This window comes from Strigops habroptila, chromosome 1, assembly GCF_004027225.2.
Source record: "Strigops habroptila isolate Jane chromosome 1, bStrHab1.2.pri, whole genome shotgun sequence".
In the NCBI taxonomy this organism is placed as follows: domain Eukaryota; kingdom Metazoa; phylum Chordata; class Aves; order Psittaciformes; family Psittacidae; genus Strigops; species Strigops habroptila.
The window spans coordinates 29,281,583-29,303,097 of record NC_044277.2 but is presented as its reverse complement, the minus strand read 5'-3'; the positions used below and the strand labels follow the sequence as shown (position 1 = coordinate 29,303,097).

General features: G+C 41.5%; 1 protein-coding gene across 1 annotated transcript in view; it reads left to right on the top strand.

Moving 5' to 3' along the window:
- ZBTB10 (zinc finger and BTB domain containing 10) overlaps window positions 1-4,387 on the top strand; it is a 29,854-nt gene extending 25,467 nt beyond the window's left edge. The window contains exon 5 of the mRNA XM_030501387.1: window positions 1,622-4,387. Within this exon, the coding sequence (XP_030357247.1) occupies window positions 1,622-1,927 (306 nt within the window). The 3' untranslated portion in view covers window positions 1,928-4,387. The remainder of the gene's footprint in view (window positions 1-1,621) is intronic.
- The last annotated feature ends 17,128 nt before the right edge of the window (window positions 4,388-21,515 follow it).

Below are 21,515 nucleotides of genomic sequence, written 5' to 3'. Positions count from 1 at the left end.
TTCCTAACTTTATTTTTTAGCTTTTGCTATCATGAAATGGACTTTCTGTTAGCCAGTAATATTACTAAAAGTAAATAATAACCTGAGTCATACCAGAATATAATTCTAGAAGACGCTTGTAAGACCACTGTAATAATTTTAGGTATTCTTTAAACTGCTGTACAGGTAGGAAAGGCATATATTAATAGCTCCTATGTAAATTTTAGAACCAGCATCTTTCTTGCATTCCATGGGGCTTCTCTCATCATAGATAGACATCTTTCCACTCTGCTACTGCTGCCTTTCTTCACCAGGTGGTGTGGGAGGAGGAAGACTTAGATGCCTGAAGGGTCAAGAATACCTATAATGTCTGAAGGACATTTTGTTGCGTAGCATACATAGATGACCGCGGTGATGGAGGTCACGATGGTATGGGGAGGGTAGGTCATTATCACCTTATTGGTGGTGCAGCAGCTACTTCTTGCTTTGTGGCTCACAACAGATGATAGCAACAGTGGGCAGTAGTCAGTCTACTAGGAGGTGTAGAGTGGGACTTGAGGTTTCTGTCCTGCAGTTTCTGACCAGGTGTTGCAGCTGAAGACTTTTCTCTCCAGGAAAGGAGATGGAGTCAGACAGGGTGAAAGTAGCTGTAGAGTAAGCTCTGTGCAGCCCTGTGCTTTCACTGAAGTGTACTCTCCCTGATGGAGCTGGAACACCTTCCTCCTCACCCCCCTTCAAGAAACACCTTAAACATTCTGCTCTGTGTGAAACATTATCATAACAAGTCTAGAGGCTGAGGAAAAACCATGTAGTATCATCTGTACAGATTACACAGCAGGACTAAAGTAACTATTTGTATCTTGACCTCGGGGGTGTTTTTCCCCTCATCTGGGTGGTAATTTCTGTTTTATCTAAAATGGCAACTTTTTCAATGTGACCTCAAATAAAGTATTTAAGCACATAGTTGTAGTCTCTTGTGGGGACACCAGATAAAAGAAAGAAGTTAATTTTTTTTTCCAGGATGCTAACTATTATCCATGTTTGCTGAATTCAGTGAATTGTACAAGTAACATACACCCAAGTTCAAAATGAAAGTTTAAGTTTAGTCAAGTTCATCAACAGCAGCCTTCTAATTTTACACACAACCTCACTCTAAATACAGGACATAAAATTCACCAGAGGAACCTGGAAAGATGATGCTGGGTCTGGTTGTGTTGGGAGGGAGGTGTGTTGGAAGAAGGATCTTGCTCTTGGAATTCACACAAAATTCAATGTTACCTCCTGCTTGTTCTTAACGTTTCTAGGACTTAAAATTGTAAGAGCAATTTTCTAGATGAGAGATGACCCTGTGTGCAACATAAGTGCTGGTACTGTTCTCACTAGCTTTGAGTCTTGTTCTGTACAGGGAATAGTCATTAAATGGGCACTCAGTTGCTTATGAACCAGGCAGCTATAGCTCATGGAGTCAAAATGGATCTCTAGTAGTACTTCTCTTTCTCTGAACAGTGTTGGGTATCTTTTGGAAGAGTTCAAAAAATTATTTTTTTTTATTAGCAATTATTAATATTAATGGTTTTCTAGTGCTGTATACCAGTGCAACCTGATGTGCATATTTTCAGCTGTTAATATTTCTCTTCCACAGGTGCATAAAAAGGATAAAAAGTATAAATGTATGGTGTGTAAGAAGATTTTCATGCTAGCAGCCAGTGTTGGAATAAGACATGGATCACGACGTTATGGCGTTTGTGTAGACTGTGCAGATAAATCTCAACCTGGAGGGCAGGAGGGAGCAGACCAGGTGCAGGACACAGATTTCCCTCGGGATGAAGAATACGAAGAAAATGAAGTGGGAGAAGGTGACGAAGAGCTTGGTGATGACGTAGAAGAACAGAATGACCAGTCTCGATGGGATGAATCTGCGGAAGTTTGTATGCCCTTAGATGACTGATGGAGCATATGGCTTCAGGATGCCATAGATGGACACTGTACGGATTGACTATTTGAATTTTTGGACTGAAGGCTTGCGAAATATGGTACAGGCTGGATGGTAGTTATGTTGCTGTGAAAAATGTAGGGTCAAAGCCTTATAGCAAAAAAGGATTATTAATTTTTTTATGATATTTGCACAGGACTGTACAGCATACAACCATTTGGTTGAATTATACAGAGTCCTCACATCTACAGTCAGTTATCAAAAGAAAAATGTATTTTTTATTATTTATAGGATATAGCTACTTGGGTCCTATTCAGACATAGTAGTAACTGTACTTATGTTACACATTCATGTATCTGTTAACATGAATGAAGAAAATTGCAACTTGGTATGGAAATACAAAGACAGCTTTCCCAAATCTACTCCTACTTTGTCAGTGAATCAGAGAATCTAATTTGGGCTAGCGGCTCTTGTTTCCACAAGCATGTCTTTGCCATACAAACCTTACCTCTCCCATATGCTGATAGATGAAAGCCAATCATTTAAATATGCAGCACAGATAATGCCAACACCATATTGAAATTGGGTGTCGAAACTTGTGGCTCTATGTTGGCAGGTGGTGTAGGTGATAAGCACTGGAAAAGTTAACAATGGCATTAATTTAGTGTCTGTTTCTTCACAGTTTTGAATTTTCAAGAAGGTTGTTACTGATTCGTCATTTCCAAAATGGTTTTGCAGAAGAAATGACCAATAATGGAAATAATAAACTGATCAGAGCATGGGTAACTCTTCTGCCACTTAGTCAAAAGAGATAGTCATGCTAAAAGGTATCTGATGTAATAATGTTTCCTTCCTCCTCTGAGGCCCCTCTTCTCTCAGACTTCTTGACTTCCCTGGTGTATACCTCAGCCCTATAGAATAAAAATACAAGAAATGGAGAAAGTGTCATATTAAACAACTTTTTGGTTGATAATTTCTTACTTGTCCGGTTTTTGGCTAGTTTGTGATGTGAATTGGACACTAGGCTGTTGTGCCCATCGTTCGTCATTAAAATGAACACAGACTTTTTTATTCTTTTGTACTCAATGGGGTTGTTGCTAGTGTTTAATGTAAACAGATTACATTTAACTCGTCAACTTAATTTGCTGCAATTATTTTTTTGTTAAGAAAAACAAAAAGTCCAAAGCAAAATAATGCTCTTTGAGATTCTACTTTTCAGGATGATACCTCCCTACATTCTTTATTTCAAATTTTCTAGGAGGCATTGAAACTTGAATTTCTGTAGCCACATGGATATTGTTTTTCCCTAAGCTTCTAATATTGTACCAATGATTTTGGCCTCTTTCAAAGGGAGGGGAGGGCATTACACCTTCATCTTCAACTCCTGTGTGTTGTCTAGCCTAAGGCATATGAAATCATTGGAACAATGCATCTGATGTACTATTATGCCACAACAGTAAATACGCAGAGCATTCATCATGACACATAGCTAGGCCAGTGTGACAGTACTGTATAAAAACCAGTTGAGGGTCACCCTATTTTTCAGCTTTGTTTAATTTTAAAATGAGTATATTTTTTCCTATTTTATATCAAGTAACTAAATTATGTTAGTTGTGTGGATGACTTTGAACTATGCTTTGACGGACAGAATCTTAATGGTGCTCCATCTGAACACAGTTAGTATGTATTTAAAGAGACAAGCTTTACTGTTGTCCTTTACATCATTAGAACAGTAACATAATGTTAAGACGTTGGTTTTGCTGATTGAAGCTGAGATGAGTTTGAACTACAGTTACATGGGAATTAAAATGCTTCTTTTTTTTATCATCCACTTGTTTCATTGGTAGTTTCCACATCATTGTAAACCTGACAGATGATTAGTTTTGGGGGAGGGTGGGAGGGCGGGGGACCTTTTGTTACACTGAAGAATACATTTTATTCTCTTTGTTCTAGACTGAAATGAGTCGTGTAATTCTGGTGGGGTCCAAAGTAGAAATTAGTTGGGCAAAGATGATATGAATGAAAAAGTATTTTAAACGTTAAAGTAATGTTCTGCTTTGTGAATATGTAAGTATAGCATAAAGATTTTTTCCATCCCATTTATCCCCTTTAAAACCATAGTTTACAATTGGTAGATCTGTCTATATATAAAAATATATATATATCTGAAATTCACCTAAATCTGCTTTATTAGAATACTGCTCACTTAATGCTTAGAAACTGGACCTGGCTCTACATTCTCAATGTATTTTCCTTTTCTCCCCCCCTCCCCCCCCATTTTTTTTTTTTCTTTTTTTGTTGTTTGGTTTTTTTTTTTTTTTTTTGGTCCCCCCCCCCCCCAAGGTATGATCTTATTCTCTTGGAACTGAATCTTCTTTTACTACTCTAAATCATTTATGTATATCTGGTAAATTATGACCAAATTTGTTGTTAGACTGCATACAGTAAATTGAAATATACACTTGGTACACTACAGAATTGTTGTGCTTTTGTTCTGGTTATATTTGGAAAAGCAAGCTTTACTAGAAGTTAGTGTTATTTATAAATATTCAGTTATTATTCACTGGCCTTAATATTCTTTTGCATTTGCATTGTGACAATCATTGTTTCCTTGGTAATAGTTAACTCCTTGCTTTTAGAAGTCACATGTAATTGCCCTTGGTGGGATTGGAGGGCAAGGGACGGCTGTGGAAATGTGATACTAGCTCTTAGCAAATGGTGTGAAATAGTTTAAGGAGATCCACTGCTCTTGTGTTGGAGAACCGAAAGAATTTGTTTAGATGCTAGCTGCAGTCTGGATTTTCTGAGCTGCTTATTCAGAAGTTATTTAAAATACATTACTTTGATTGGGGAGCTCTAAACTAATAAAAGTAAATTTCTGAAGAATTACCTTAAAAGGGACAGCTTGAGTTTCTTTGCTGTTATAAAAAGTAGGAAGAGATTTCTGTTTGCACTAGAAATTGTCTTCCCCTTAAGATATGCTGGAGCTGTGCTGTAGTAACGTGGCAGTGGGTTTTAGTTTGTCTGGTTTGGGGGTTTTTTGGACATGTTTTCCCTTTTTAAAAGAGAGACTAATGCCTTTAAACTGTCTTCCTTATCAAATTAAGATACCCAGTCTTTCCTTTGTCTTCTGATGAACTACTACTCAAACCGAATGTCTGAGATTTGCATGTTTGGGGCAATGCCACACAAGAGTAGTTTTATGAAAAGAATCATGGACGTTATAAAAACAAACACAGTTCTCATGCTGGGTTCCCCCTTTCTGTGGGTTTTTGTTTGCCTTCTGGTCTCTTCAAGCCGTGGTGGTTACCTTTTAGAAATAAACTTACAGAGCACTTTCTGGCAGGACAAAACTGCAGGGCAAAATCAAATCAATAAGTAAGTTCACTTTGATTAGAAGTCCCTGTCAAAGTAGGTGTCATGTAAGGAAGACAGTGTAAAATGTGTTACTGCAATCGATAGCAAGCACTTTTCAATTGTCATGTCAGATGCATCTTGCAGGAATAATGGTGTTTTTGGGGTTTTTTCCCCCTCAATTGTGTACAAATTTGTCAAATTCGCAAACAGATCTTCTGGTAAAATTATTTTCTGAAGTGAAACCAATTTTGTAAGCCAGAAATGGTACTTGGTTGTCAACACAACAATGCACCCAAAGAAGTAAGAGTTGAAATTAGTGGTCCCCATAGTATACACTGTTAACTTTGAGATGTTAACATCTCAGCTGCAACTTCTGCAGTTGCACAGTTTTCAGGCATTACTACATGTCCCTCTTCCTTCTGAAAAGAATAAGCATTATCAGGTGAAGAAAAGTTTGGGGCGAGGACACTGGCATGTGGTAGACTTCTAGTCGTGGGTCACAGCAGTAATGCTGTTAGCAGGAGATGCTTTCTTTGCCTAGCTTTAAGTTGATAAGGCCTTTAATAGGATTTTCTTTAATGAGGCCAATCTCTGTGGTTTGCTTGCTTTAAATTTTGTTTCACTTGACTTTTCCTGTTCTCACCACTCAGTAATGCTGGTCTCCACCTATACTAAAATATTTCTGTGCTCTGCTGACTCCACACAGATGCAGAATTCACCTTGCAAGAACTGTACCTTATTGTCTGTTCCTTTGTACTTTGTTGTATTTAAATGGCTTTGCAAAAAGTAATAAGAGGAATTAAAGCAAGATAATCGACACCACAACCAGCCTGGGAAGAAGTCCCCAAAACTTGTTGTGCCAAAAGAAAGTGACAAAGGAGACAAATGTTGAATGCAATGTGATAAGAAAAAGGCTTTGAATTTGAGTTGTTACAATTCCTTCGGTTTGCTACTTGAACGTTTTGGACAATTCACTGTATTTCTCTCTAGCATAATTTGGTGACAACCTTCTGATGAAGAGGCTATGCAAGAAGCCCGGTTTTGAGTTTATCTGGTGTCCCCAGAATGTGGTTCATGCTCTGCAGAGGTAGTGCCACCGAGGAGTTCTCCGTAGTTATTTTACCGTATCCCTCTTCACCATGTAATGTGTTACCCATTTTTTATTTGATAAATGTTTGCTGCTTAGAACTGAGACGTGTTTTATATGTTTTAATAGCACATTACTGTTTCACTAAACAGTATGGTAAAGGTTAAATATTGATGTAATTGAGAAAAAGAAGTAAGTTGGGTTTAATATCCTTTAACAAACCTATAATAAAATACATGTTTGAAATCCAGGGGCAGGGGCATTGCTGAGCTGAACCCTTTGAGATATTGAAAATTCCACATATAATTAATTCACTATGGGTTTTTAAAATTCTTTTATGTGAAAAAAGGTAAAAAATATCCCAGAAGTCTCCTATGGCTTAGGCTGGAAAATAAAATTGGCTTTAACGAGTACCTTGTATTTAACATTATTGCAATTTGGGGTGAACATTTAAAACACGCTATATATATATAATGTTTTCTTTACCTGAATTGATTTGGATTAGCCACTTCCCAATACAGACAGAAGTAATTTCTCACTAACATATTTATATGTAAACACAATTTGAAGAGTCCTAATAGTCTGTGCACCAGTCTTTAAGTTACCGTGCTGCAAATAAATTTTAAAACTAATTATTTCATTCTATCTATTTTTATCTGTGCCCTGTCTCCTCACCCTCCACGAGTAGGTGCAGAGAGATTTCTTTGGATGGGTAAGTGTTGACGTACCGTCATTTACTGCAAATGACTAATTTCTGCTTCTGACATAAAACAGAATTTATAGAAAGTGGAATCTATTTTAAGGTTGTGTTTTGAACTTCTAAGGCAGATCAACTGGAGGGATACTTCAGACACAGTCTAGTGCATACCAGAAGGATTGCCTCCCCTCGGAAATGCAGTTGTACTGTGTGCGCCCAAAACCTTCGCCTTGGTGTTTTGTTCCCTCTTTACAGCCCCAACAACCTGAGACATTTGGGGAAAAGTGCTTTCACCTGGGTTTCTCAAAAGCTGCCTGACTGAGTAAGGCTGGATGTGTTTGAACTGATCCTTTGGCTCCTGTTGTCTTCCTTAATGAGTGGGGGTTTGGGTAGGTTACACACAAGCATTTCCCTTCAGTTAGAAAACGATCAGCTCTTTGGGTCAGTTCTTTCATATTTGAAACTTTTCTGTTTGCCCTGTAGAGAAAGTCTTAGGTTCCGTGTCCTGGGTAGGCAGGTCTGCTTGTCTTGACTTGGATACTAGGGGGTTCTGAACAGGAAGGCCTCTGTCTTGTCAGCTTTTCCTGTTAGTTGGCTCTGCACAGGTTTTTATCTCCTATATAGGTAAAGTGCATAAGAAAATTGTCTTGTGGGAGACAATAGCTCTGGTTTTGGGAGAGCCTGGAAAATAACTTGTAGGCTATTGGACAAACTTCTGCATTTCTTCTAAAATTATCTGAATAGTGTTTCTCAGAGAACTCTTTCAAGACTTGAATATATTTTCAGCTTGATGAACTGCTATATGGTAATGTGATGTGTTTGTGTTAAATTTATGTAAGCTATTCTGTTGTGTCTGTTAGGAAAAGAGTTTCAGATTCCACACAGTAGGGTTAACTTCGTAGCTAGAAAGAGCAGCAGAAAAAGAAACATGTTTGTTAACACATTAGTTTGTTAAAATTCAGCAAAATGAGTTTAATTAGGTAAGAATTGACAGTGGGACAGTAAGCACGTGTAGAAGATCAGCTGCAGAGTTTGTAAGAGGGTCATGAAAAAAGCCAGTGCAGAACTGAAATGGTCTCTAGCAGCTTTCTTAATGGACCTAAAGTCTAGCTGTGCACATCTAGGACAGGAAAAGATGCTTATCTCTGCAGCACAGTGGAGCTGATGTTGCTGTAAGCCCCTTAACTCTTGAAATGCTGACCTTTAAAGGATAGAGCCAACATCACTTTTAAGCAGTCAACCTCTTTCTAGCCCTTCAACTTGCAAACAACTGTAGGGTTAACTGCTAACAGATGACAAACGCTGAGAAACAGCTCAAATTATTTTAAAAACAAATGAGGGGTTTTTTAGCATATAAGCAATTATACTACCTAATGCATTTATTTCCCAAATTTGTCCAGTGAAGACACAGTACTAGTTCAGTTCATTCAAAGATTTTATTGATTCTGAATGCCAAAACTGTCAACTTGATAGGAAATGTAATTGCATCCCTCTGCGATTAGCTCTTAAAATGCCTCTAACTGGGAAGGGCTGCTTTTATCAGTCAGCGTGTGCTGCGGTCTCCAAGGATGCGGCCTGCCTAGGTTACATCGTGTTCAAACAAGCCTTAAGTTCCTCCTCCTGGGTATAGATTGTGAAATGTTCTCAAAGAATTGTCATGACATAAGTCTGCCTGGGAATGTTTTTCTTGTGTTTCTCACTGCTAAAATGTAGGAAGTACCTTTCTGAAGGGCTGCTTTAACTGAAAGGTCCTTTTACTTCAACTAAGTTTTCTTTAAGGAACACTGATTTGGTGAGTGACCTGCATGTGCTCTCCAAATGTTGTCCTACCATCTTTCTGCAAGTTATTCTCTGCATCCACTTGAAAAATCAGATTACTGAGGTCATAGGATATAATATTGTCTATGCATTTTTGTCATCTTTCTCAGAAATTGAGGTAATTGGAAGAGAGGGGGGAGTGGGAAGGTTTATCTTTAACCGCTGCGTAATTGGAATTTAGAAAGAGGCTTGCTTTTAAACCTTGCTGAGAGTTGATATGCCAAGGTGTTTGTAAACTGCATGGGACGGATAGCATTCCTGTGGCTAACTTTGTAAAAACTACCATTGCCATGTTTAATTACTGGGGGTTTTTTTTCTGAACTATTTGAGTTGTAATCTCACAGTCATCTTTACTGTCATACCTGCAATATAATTTACAGCTTTAGAGGATCTGCTCACTCTCTAGAAACAGCAAGCTATGCAAATACAATGTTCACAACGAAGTTGTCGGCAGCCCTTTCTGTTGAACCGTGGTATTCTTCTCTGGGTTCCTCCTCAAATGATGGTGTTTATTGGCTGGAAGATGTGGAAAGGGGCATGGTGCCCAATGTACACTGAAGGGGGAATGTTACTCTGCAAAAAAGGCACATATTTGTCTGTAGGGGAAGCAGAATTTTCCTGTGGAATTTCTTGCACTTTCCTCTGAAGTGTTTTAGTTTTGAAGCCTGACTAGTATGAAGAGACTAGTAGTCAGTCTGAACTGGTATGGTAATTTTGGTGCTCATGCACCATTTATGTTGTTAAAAAGTAATCTTGTTATAGTACTGCACAGGTCATAACTGCAGTTGTTACTCCTTGCACTGCTTTAACAACGGGGGGTATCAAAGTGGTGTGGTCTGATGGCAGCATTTGACAGTCCTTTTGTTGTCCATTTGTGCTGTGGCGTCTCGGGTGATCTCGGGGGGGGTATTTTGCCCAATATGTGTCTTTCCCCAGTTGTATCTATGTCCCTTTTTTCCTTTTGCTGAGATACCTCATAAAGCTCTCCTGGAGTACTGAGAAAAACGCCATTCAAAGGCCTAAGTACTGGAGTACCTGTGTAAGTCTGTGGTGGTTAATGAGAATTATTGGAAGTTCCTCCTCTTTGATGTAGGTTTAGAAAAGAATCTAAAGCTGAATGTGGTTTTAAGTTACCACATCAAATGATTTAACTTTAGAGTGTATTCATTGTGATGGATGATGACTCATTTCTACATCACCACAGGCTAAAATCTCGAACAGCTGTTCTCCAAGAAACACTTCTACCTGTTTGTCTTGCACCACGTACTCTTCTTATTTATTTTTTTTCTCTTCACAGGCTGGAGTGCTTCAATTTTGCTCATAGTTATCTTTTCTCTACTTCTGTTAGCTGGCTCTGAAGTGTTTGTTCCTCTAGATCCATGGACTTCCTTCCTTGCTGGAGATACAAAAACTCTGGAAAGGAGCTGTGTAGGAAGAATGCCAGTGGAGTCAGGGAGCAGTGGGTCTGCCTGCCATGAGCTGATAGTTGCACAGCACACTTGCTGCTCCTCAATGTGATTATAAGAATTAAAGGAAAAAAGAATAATGACATTATTTAGCACAAGGATCTTCTGCGGGGCTGGGTGGGGGTTTTCATGATGCTGCTTTGCTTTTACTGCTTTTGAGGAAAGTGACTGGCTTCCTCCACCCCTATTGAAGGTAAAGCATAAATAATGTGAGCGCACAATGGACACTGGCAGAACAATTCTGACTATAAATTGCCTGCAAATTTGGTGTATCCTGAAGATTGCTAGCATGCTAGAATGCCTAAGAAATTGTTGGTAAGCAAGCAAACAGTAGTTTTTAATTGTGGATTTGATGCCACTCTTAAAATGTTTTAGGTGAAGTATCTTAAAATGTAGTGTGGGGCTTTTATGTAACCAGTATTTTGAACTACATCACACTAACTACATTACTGCAAGTCATTTGTATTTCTATAACTTGATTCCAGGCTTTCAAAGCAACATGTTTAATGTCAACAAGTAACCACCTGCTTGCTGGAGCAGACACAGAGCCTGCAGGTCAGTTCTCATGAAGAATGGCAGGGAACAACTTGAGAATATCTCAGAAGAGGGAATCTCCGCTTCAGCACAGCAGGGAAGAGGACCCCTGCTTTTAAGAATTCCTTTCGCAGTAAAACTGCATGGAATTAGATTTATGTACTTTGGAAGGCAGAAAGACTGAGTCAGCCCTGTTGGAATTTGAACTTTTGTGCTAGGGCGCTCAGATATTTCAAGTCTGAGCTTACACCGCATCCCTTTTAACAGCATATGAGTTTTCTTGGTATGATGTAGCATTAAGCCTGCAACCTGTCTTTGCCATGTGAAGGTCAGATTCTGTTTTTAAACTAATTTCCAACTTCACATTTATTTTTTTAAAGCTGCTTCTGCGTGAGCATTTGAGAATCCACTATTTGACACCCCGTGTGTAGTCAGTATTTAATGCAATTGATACATAAAAGAGAGAACACACGGTACCTTCTCACATGCAACAAGGGCTTTGTGTTTCATCTTGCAGTTGTTGCTTCAGATAAGCAAGCCTGAGCTTGGGCTGCCTTCCTTTGTTTCTATAGGGAGGCTAGCTCTGAATTTCACTTTGAAATGCAGCTGCTCCCCACCTCTCAGCTGCTTTTCCTGTACCAAATGAAACATCAAAGTCCTCATACCGTGTTTAGCTTATTTGGTAAGCACATCGTTTGAAACTTGCTATTTTTTCACACTCTGCGTAAGTTCGAAGAAAAAACCCTGCAAAGTCTCTTTTTCGGGTGCTAAAATAAAGGTTGTTCCTGAACATTTGGCCTATATTCAGGATGGCCAAAGCAGTATCTTATTAATGCATTTAATATAATATCAACTTTGCCTCGAAGCAGTCTCTGGTGGTTCCATGCTGAAGTATGTGCCTTCAGGCACAACTACTTGTGAGTAAAACGTAGTACAGAATGCAGTTGTATTAAAGAAGTGCAGCAGATCTTTTGGGCAAGTGAAGTGGAAGAAATCAAGGTATTGCTCAAGCTCGAGGCACTAGGGCACAAACATTGCCAGCAGCCTTGTGGCACAGAAAGCTTTTCTGAAACGTTGGTCATGTCCTTCTTGTTTGCTCTCTGCCATGAAGCGATGCTCGTCCTCTGTAGCGTGTGGTTTTTCTCCTTAGAATCCTGTCTGGGGGACAAATGCAAGTACATCAGGTGTCCCACTTCCTCTCCAGGGAGAGGGTTATTCTTTTGAGCTTGCTGTTACTTAGTTTGCACCTTCTTTTAAATAGTGTGGGAAGAGCATGACAGTTGTTGAGGCTGCAGATGCTCAGTAAGCTGCCATGAGAGGTGGTGTATCTTCAGGTCTTCACGTTTGATGCCGAGCTCTCTCTTACCTTTTATAATAGAGATCACACATTGTAGGTGATGGGGATGACAGGCTCAATACTGACAGATTTTATGTCAAGCCTGTACTACTCCTGCTTCCTGTCAGTGTTAACAGAGTTGGTGGCTGATGCAATTGATTCATTGGTATCCTCTAACTTCTGCTGTTAACCAGCTGAAAAGCAAGGGGCAGGGACTCTGTGATTTAAATCCTTTTTATGATGTCTGCTGGTTGAGCTGCCAGTGCCAATAAGCTACTTTACTCGTAAGCTTTATCAGTTTGCTACTACTGTTGTTAAATCTAAGTGAAGTACAGATCAGCCTTAGCACATCATTGCAATTTAAAAGACATAACGAGGGAATTGGCAGAGATGATGCTATAAAAAGAACAGCAGCTTGGGTCCAGCAAACTGGGCTTTGACTTCTCTTTTCAGAGGAATAAAAATTATTTTCTGAAAGTTTATCCATTCCAAGTTTCTCACGTACTTGCGACCTTCCTTGTTTTTTGTTTTCCAGCCAGCTACAAAATAAACCCACTCTTTCTAGTCCTCTTCTCCCCTCTTTTCTGCTCCCCACATAGGCTGAATGGACTTGCTTTAGTAAAAGACACTTTTGAGTTGCCTTCTGCCTTGCAGTACTGGAGACTTCAAAAGTCCAATTTCTTTTGTTAGGTGTCTGCCATCTTTTCCATTTTATTGCATAGACATTTTTCATTGTTGGAAGGTTCTTAATTCTTTGAGCTGTTTTCTGGGGTTTTTTGCTTCCTTGCTAAATGTATAAACTTAATGAATCACACCCATTAAACTTTGAATTTCCAAATTTCTAAATACAAAAAAACTCCCTGCAATTGGATGCCGGTTTTTTTCACCTTGCAAAAGGGAAATGCAATTCATTACTCTGCTCAGTTTAAAATAAACCAACCAACCAACCAAAACATCACAACCAAACAGAACCCTACCCCCACCACCCCAGGTTGAGCATTTTTGCCAATATTCTTTAATATGTTGGGCCCTAGCTGCCTGTTAATAACACCCAAACCCAAAGGGATGATGAGGCAAAGGCAATTTAGTATTCCTCTTTTAAAAACATTAGGGATAAAACTCTGCTTTATATCCCTAAAAGCATTAGGGATAAATGCTCTCTTTGCTGAGTATCTTGCCGAAGAAGGCTGTCTAGGCAATGGCTGTCACCATGATGGAAACACTTTGCTTTTCCATTGCTGTATGTTCAATTCTTCTTAAAATTGCACTGACTGAATATGGGACCAAGACGTTATATTTCCCCGCTATTGTAACTTTGGTAAAGAGTGCAGCTTTGGTTGTACCTTCTGCCAGCAGTGCAAGCAGTGTCCAGGCGAGAGACACACGCACACGCAGAGGAGCTGTTTGGTGTGACCTGAGGGCCTGCTTTGCTGTTCATCACAGACCAGGTCAGGGAAGGTTGCAAAATAAATCGTAGGCACAGAGCTAAAGCTGACTGAATTCAGCAGCTTTTTTGAATTATCATAAAAGAAACTGCTTTCTCATGAAGGGAGCTAGGGCTCGATTGAGCTGCCCCATTTCAGATGTTTCAGGGTATCTCACTTGGCTTCCAACTGCTGGGCAGAAAGCATGGGCGTGACTTACAGATGCTGCCGGTCCCGTATGGATGTTCTGAAGAACCGAAGTACTGAACTGATTCCATGGGATGGAGTTTGGTTTGACGCCAAGACACCACTACATGTGTCTGCATCTAAGCTCCACTTCCATTAGAGACAGGGGGGAGCTAGTCACTACACTTGACCGCACTGGAAGCTCGGCTCAGGTGTAGGCTAAAAGCCATTTAGTGGACAAGCTCTCAAGAGTCTCTTTAGGGGTAAACAGAATCACTCTATAGACTCCATTGAGCCTACTTAGACAGGTAGACACCTGAATTTAGGTGCCTTGACCTGGAGCTAAACCTCACCTTGTATTTGGTCAGATAGATAAGAATTTCGGTTGATGTGTCTATTGCTTTCTGAAAGTTCATAAGGCAAAAAAGTAGAGGAGCTGAAAGCTAAAAGAGAGCCCTAGTGAAAAGCCAGAGCAATAATGGGTCCGCGACCTTGAGAAAGACCTGGAAAAGGCTCGTTGCCAGCTAAATGCTGATCCCTCCTGTTCTCTGCCGAGGGAAACAGGCTTTGTTAAGCACACAGGGACGCAGAGGACTCCAGGTTTTTGTTAGCTACTTGGGCCAAAGAACAAGACTTATCTATCCTTTATTCTTCATTTCCCACAACAATGTGGTATAGCAACTTTCACATGCATATGAGTCACCCGTGGCAAAGAGCACCATGGAAAGTCGAGGAATGCTACGTCTGCCAGGGAAATCCTCAGACTGGAATCCAATTCTTTAGATCAGAATTTCTTTAGAAGTGGCTGCTGCTTATGATTATGTTCATAGAATCACAGAATGGTTTGGGTTGGAAGGAACCTGAAAGCTCATCCAGTTCCAACCCCCCTGCCATGGGCAGGGACACCTTCCACTAGACCAGGTTGCTCCAAGCCCCATCCAGCCTGGCCTTGAACACTGCCAGGGATGGGGCATTCACAAATTCCTTGGGCAACGTGTTCCAGTGCCTCACCACTCCCACAGTAAAGAATTTCCTCCTTATATCTAACCTAAATCTCTCCTGTTTAAGTTTGAAACATTGTAATGTGTGGAAAATATCAGACTATCTATTGCAGGAGAAGCTGTATTATCCACTTTCAATAAATTCATGGAGTATAATAATTAAAGGGAGTCAGGAGTTAAGCAAAAGCTCAGCAAAACAAACTGGTGCTGACATACACAGATAATGTCAACTGATAGCTGGTTGGCATTATGAACTGTTCTATAATTAGGTAATTAAAGCAAGTCTGGACAAACTTTAACTTTCAGGAAACTATAAAAATACATGTAGCTGTAAAATTATATTTAGCCATTAATTTCTTGTTAAGTCTGTCATACCTGCTCATAAAATGCTTAATAAAGCAGCTTAAACATGCACAGTTTCATACACGTGCTGCAGTTCAGGCCTATGCAGCATCAAGGCTATTGATACCCTGCAGGAAGGAGTGAATCAAAGAAGCTGTGGCTGCCCCATCCCTGGCAGTGTTCAAGGCCAGGCTGGATGGGGCCTTGAGCAACCTGCTCTAGTGGAAGATGTCCCTGCCCGTGGCAGGGGGTTGGAACTGGATGAGCTTTAAGGTTCCCTTCCGACCCAAACCAGTCTGTGGTTCTATGAATCAGCCACCCTGGTTTTAGCCAATGCTGCAGAATCGTGCTGAGCCCCAACTGCACCGCCAGCCTCCTGCAGTGAATTTACAGAACTCCTGAGCACCATCACTTCCTCCCCATGAGCCATTTCTAGCACATTCTTTGTCCTGATTGCGAGGTTAGGTATGGTGTGTTGCTTGTGGGTACTGATTTGGATGAGAATTTTTGTATTGTGGCTGGAAGGCTCAAGAAGGTTGGCCAAATCCAGGCTAGTTTTAAGTAGTTTTGTAGTTGATGCTCAGTATTTTACTTCTGGTTTTTATGTTGCTGCATATAGACACAATTTACTTTCCTCAAGCACAGGGAATGACAGTCCTGCTCTAAATGCCAAGAAGCATAAGGGCTCATATGCCTGATGACATGGCTCTACAGCATCAGCATATTAAGTGCAGACCATTCCATACCGTTTGGGTTTTTTTAAGGCGGCCTTACACAGAAGGAGGACAAATGATACCTGAAATTCTACGGAATTAGATCAATGTAGGACATCATTGGAAACAATAACTGATTTAGCAATGACAGGTACAACTCCGAACTTTCTCTTCTAATGGGTTTGCAATGGTTTAATGCTTTGGGTTCTGCGCCTGCAAATGTTTCATCTGCACTGGGTTCCTCAGTGGAGCCGCAGTCGCTGCGTGGCACAGAGCTTGTGTCACCTTTTTTTGCTTCAGCTGTGCAGGTGGCAAATATAATGTAGGCATCACCCCCTTCACCTGGTTTTGAGCTCTGCCTTCGGTAGAATGTCAGTGGCTGGCACCAAATGAAAACATATGGCCAATATATGAGACTGTCAGTATCACAAAATGGACTCGGGAGATACAAAGCTCTATTTGGGACCACGGCAGAGCACTGTAAGCATTGAAACTGCTATGAGCACACTGGGCATATTTGAAAGAGAAAATAAATGTAATTGGAATGAGGCTGAGGGAAAATCTGTTTTCTCCAGCAATTTTCCTGAATGTGATAGATTGCAATGTATTTTTCCCATCTGCACCTCAAGAAAAGGAAAGGAATGAATTCTACTAGGCTATTTCATCCGAGGGAGTGGAAATTTACTGTGTACACTGGAGGAAAGCTCTTACTCTCAAATTCCTGACAGAATAATAGCTTTGTAGCCAGAACTGTAAGAGCAGTAACTGTAACAGTTCCTGAATAAATGAGGCCAGTCAGGCTGGAGGGACTGGAGGTGATTGTACTGCCTTGTCAAACTGGTTGGGGGAGAAGGGTGCAGCGCAGAAGTGGGCAGCCACCAGAGAATCCACATCTCCAGGGGAAAAAGGCCCTCACGTATCAGCGAGCTGTGGAGCCAGGCTTCAGAGGTGTCATACAACGAGGAGCTGCCAGTACTGAGAACTACAAGACTCCCTTCGCCTCCTGCAAGAGCTGTTCTGCACGAGTGGTGAGGGTTGGTTGGGTGCTGGTAGCCTTGTTGGCCTGCCCTCACAAATTACTCTGCAGGAGTTGCTGGCTTGGGCACAGAGCAGTGCAGGCTTCGCTTTTCCAAAGGTCGCACGGTAACCGGAATCACGTAATGGCTGCAATTTTCTTACTTCTGGCTAGAACACAGTATTTTGGCACAACAATTAATACAGATACCTACTCTTTTCACCTTGCAGCAAACAGACCACCACATACCGCTCCTGAACCCCTCGTCTTGTTTAAGTGATGTGCAACGGGGAGGTGCCAGTGTCGCAGCTCATTTTATACTAGATTTTCCTCCTCAAGATTTGAGTTGTAGGAAGAGAGTGATTGCAATAGAACAGAACTTTTCTAAACAAAAAATAAAATAAGCCCCAGAGCTTGCACAGCGCTTGGAAAATGTGAGTCAGGCCCATCCTCGAGCTCAGAAACCCAAAAGCAAATAAAAGCAGCTAATAATGTTGCCCAAAATAAATCAACCACAGCATGGGGGCACCTGTCTGGGGGTGTGGGGGAGAAGTCCTTCATGGTTTTTAATCCTCAAGCTTGGCACATCTGCCACAAACTAAATAAACAGATTGTTATTGGAGTCAGGAAAGGACAAGCTAATGTAAAACAGGCTGAGGCACAAACGAGTAGCCATAGGGATCTGTCACAGGTGAGCGCTCCTCAGAGAAGTGACTTGGAATGCCAAACCATCCTTCCACCAGAACCCTGGGAAAGTGTTCATCCAACCACCTCATTTTAATCTAAGAATTACTGACAGCTACTATGGAGAATGGCTACAGAGAAACATAAACACTGCAAACTGTTGTAAAACATACTAGTGAACTTCCCTCCTGGCTTCTCTGCCATCACACTGCCTGCGTGGCCACGTGCAGGACCCAGCAGTCCCAGGCAGCCAGGCCTCTTTAAATCAGAAGTCATGAAAGCTTTAAGCATTGCTTTTCCTTTCTAAACTCCAGTGTTTTGTGGAATACAATTTCTTCTTTTTCTTTACAACCATTAGAATTATCAACAGCAAAGAAAATAAAAGGTGGGATTCCTGCGTAACCTTAACTCCAACAATGGAGTTTCTGGTTTTATGGGGGAAAAAAACCCACCCATGATGAAAGACTAAGGATAAAACAATGACAGCTGGTAACAAGTAAATGTGCTCATCTTCTAAAGGCTTTCATACAGTAACTGTTAAAGCCAACTTTCCCAAAACTTGTCAGGAAATGCCATATTATTTCTTTCTATTTGTTCCCTGGGTTAGCACTGGCTTGTAACATTTCAGTCTCAGCATGGAATGTTAGGCTAAGGATCATACAAACACTGAGGAAACTGGTAAGTACATGCCAGAATTACTGACCCAAATGGACAAATAATTAACACTCCTCACTTTGCCCAAATGAGCAAACCTAATACAGGACACACACAAACACGTGCTTTGAAAATAACTGAATGGGGGCTGTTTCTGGAGTGTCCAAGTAGCACTATGGCAGTATGTTTGCTCTTGCAGTTCATCCAGCCCTAATCATGGTCTCATGTTCCTCACTTCAAATTACAACTGTCTAAAAAGCTACTTCTGCCTGAAGTGCTCTTAAATTTGGAAAACAGTGTGGTGGGTTGACTCTAGTTAGACACCAGGCGCCCACCAAAGCCACTCTACCCCTGCCCTCCTCAGCTGGACAGGGGAAACAAAACATAATGCAAGGCTTGTGGGTTGAGATAAGGACAGGGAGAGATCACTAATTACCATCATGGGCAAAACAGACTCGACTTGGGGAAATTAGTTACATTTATTACAAATCAAACTAGAGTAGGATAATGAGAAATGAACCCAAATCTTAAACCCCCCATCCCTCCAGTCTTCCTGGGCTCAACTGCACTCCCAAATTCTCTACCTCCTTCCCCCTGACTGGCACAGGGGGACAAGGAATGGGGGTTGTGGTCAGTTCATCACACACTGTCTCTGCCGCTCCTTCCTCCTCAGGGGAAGACTCCTCACACTTCCCTGCTCTCAGTGTGGGATCCCTCCCCACCCCGACTTACAGGAGACAGTCCTCCATGAACTTCTTCAATGTGAGACCTTCCCATGGGCTGCAGTTCTTCATGAACTGCTCCAGCCTGGATCCCTTCCATGGGGTGCACTCCTTCAGGATCAGACTGCTCCAGGGTGGGTCCCCAGCGGGGTCACAGCTCCTGCCAGCAAGCTTGCTCTACGGGCTGCAGGCGCACAGCTGCCTCGCTGTGGGCTGCCCCATGGGCTGCAGGGGAATCTCTGCTCTGGTGCCTGGAGCACCTCCTGCCCTCCTTCTGCGCTGACCTTGGTGTCTGCAGAGCTGTTTCTCTCACATTCTCACTCCCCTCTCTGGCTCTAATTGCACAGGGTTTTTTTTCCCTTCTTAAATAAGTTGTCCCTTAGGTGCTACCACCATCACTGATGGGCTCAGCCTTGGCCAGCAGCAGATCCATCCTGGAACCAGCTGGCATTGGCTCTATTGGATGGGGGGAAGCTTCTGGCAGCTGCTCGCAGAAGCCACCCTGTAGCTCCCCTGCTTCCTGCTCAGGCTCATGTTGGTTTCATCAGAACTCGATTTCTTTTTCAGGTGTAAAGCTGCAACAGTGGCCCTAGAGGCTTTATTGAATCTTTGCAATATGGGCTGTTTGGGATAACAACAAAAGCAGGTTTATTTGATGTCTGAACAGTCTTAACAGAGCTAAATAGCTTAGATGGCAAATCTTTATTTAGATTTAATTACAGCAGATTCTAATTAATAGCTGTATATTAAGATTTGAGAGTCTCTGATCTACTCGAAAATCACTAATGCTGCCAAAACTGCAAACTCATAAAAAGTGATTTACATCGTGAGATTTTTGCACTGAAGTCATGTATGAAATTTCTGTGGAAGGGAAGTAATAGCTGTCATTCAAAACCAACAGAAACACCAAAGGGATTTAAAGAGCCAAATCTCAGAGAAGTTGTGAACTATTGGAAGAACTGGTAATGAAGAGACTTGCCTAGTGAGAGCAGCAGGCGACTTCAGTATCAGTTGCATACTGCAACGTTTCAGAGGTTTCCGTGCTGTTGTAAGGAGGAATCTAGGAAACATATTTATATTTTAACTACAGAGTTATCACGGCAAAACCGTGCCCCTGGCATGGGTGGGTGCAGCCCTGCTCTGCCTGGCTGCCAGCTGCTGGGGTGGGCCTGTAGCACAGGCCTCCAGCTAACGTGAGGCTGCAGCCTATTTCTCAGGTTCCTGTGCAGCAGTGCAGACACTCTTTGCGTTCACTTCATCTGATGTGCAGACAGAGAAGAAAAGCAGCTGCTCCACTGAAAAGGAGGGAAGCAAGAGCTAAGATCACCTACAATAATGATTTAACGTCTCTCCTCCCTTTGAAATCCTTGCCTGCTGCATTACTTCCATTAGAAGAAAGTTCAGAAGCAAAGACAAAAAAAAAGGCATGTGACTTTTTCTTTTGTTTATCATCTTTTCCTTCCTACAGCTCCCCTGCAGCTGACTAACTTCCCCTCCAGGCCTCGGGGGGACAGGCAGTACAGCACGGCCCCCAGCTGCTTCAGAAACCGCTCATCCTTTTGGTAGGAGAAACCTGCCCTGATGCAGAACGTGCAGCCCCTGCACAACCTCCTTACTGGGCCTTTCTTAGATGCAGCTACTGACCACATGTGCAATGTGGAAATAAGGCCTACAGCTTCCTTTTTGCAGGTAACACAGTACCAGAACAGGATGAAGACTTTGTAACGTCTTTTCTTCTGTCCCATAAACTCTTTAGGTCTGGCAAGGACATCTGACCGTGACTGTTGGACTAGCTAGAGAAACCCTGGACTACTCCACTTACATGCTTGACCTCCCTCTGCTCTTGCAAGCGATAGCATCTGCCCAGGTTCCACCACCTGAGTCTTTGGGTGTGTAGGTCCTCTCCAAGGAGTGCCGCAGCCACACAAGGAGAAAATACAATGCTCAAAACAATACCACACAAATATTCAATGCAATTCAGGCAAAGTCAAACAGTAGTTTCGTATTTGACTCCAACAACTTGAGTGAGATGCAGCTGTAATGATACTGCAGAAATGGCGAAGTCTGAAGTGCCTACAGGTTAATGAGACCAGGAAAAATGCAAACTTAGGGGTTTTTCCTTCCACATGGAATTCTGATGTGTTTTCTATAGCTTTTCCCTGAATCTTTTTTGTCTTTTTTTGACCCAGGGCAGCTGGGAATGTTAGCCCTCCAGAAACAAGTTTTGCAGGAAAATCTAATTACATACACTATATTTCAACCCAGAGCACATTTTACAGCCTACTTTGAAAACAAAGCTACTAGTTATGGTGCTATAATGTTATTACCGATGTTATAATAGGGATTTTCTGTCTGACCTGACTCCTATCTCAGCACTCTATCAGATTGGTTGGCTTTTGCAAAGTCTGATTAAGCATTAACTTAAAACATAAATCCTAAGGAATTTTCCCAGTCACTTTGATATGTTCTAGTTTGCTGCCATGCATAAAACCCCCATTCTACCAAACCCTAGGCTCTCACTTTAGTGAATGAATGCAAACACTCTTGGAGCCATGGTAAATACAGAC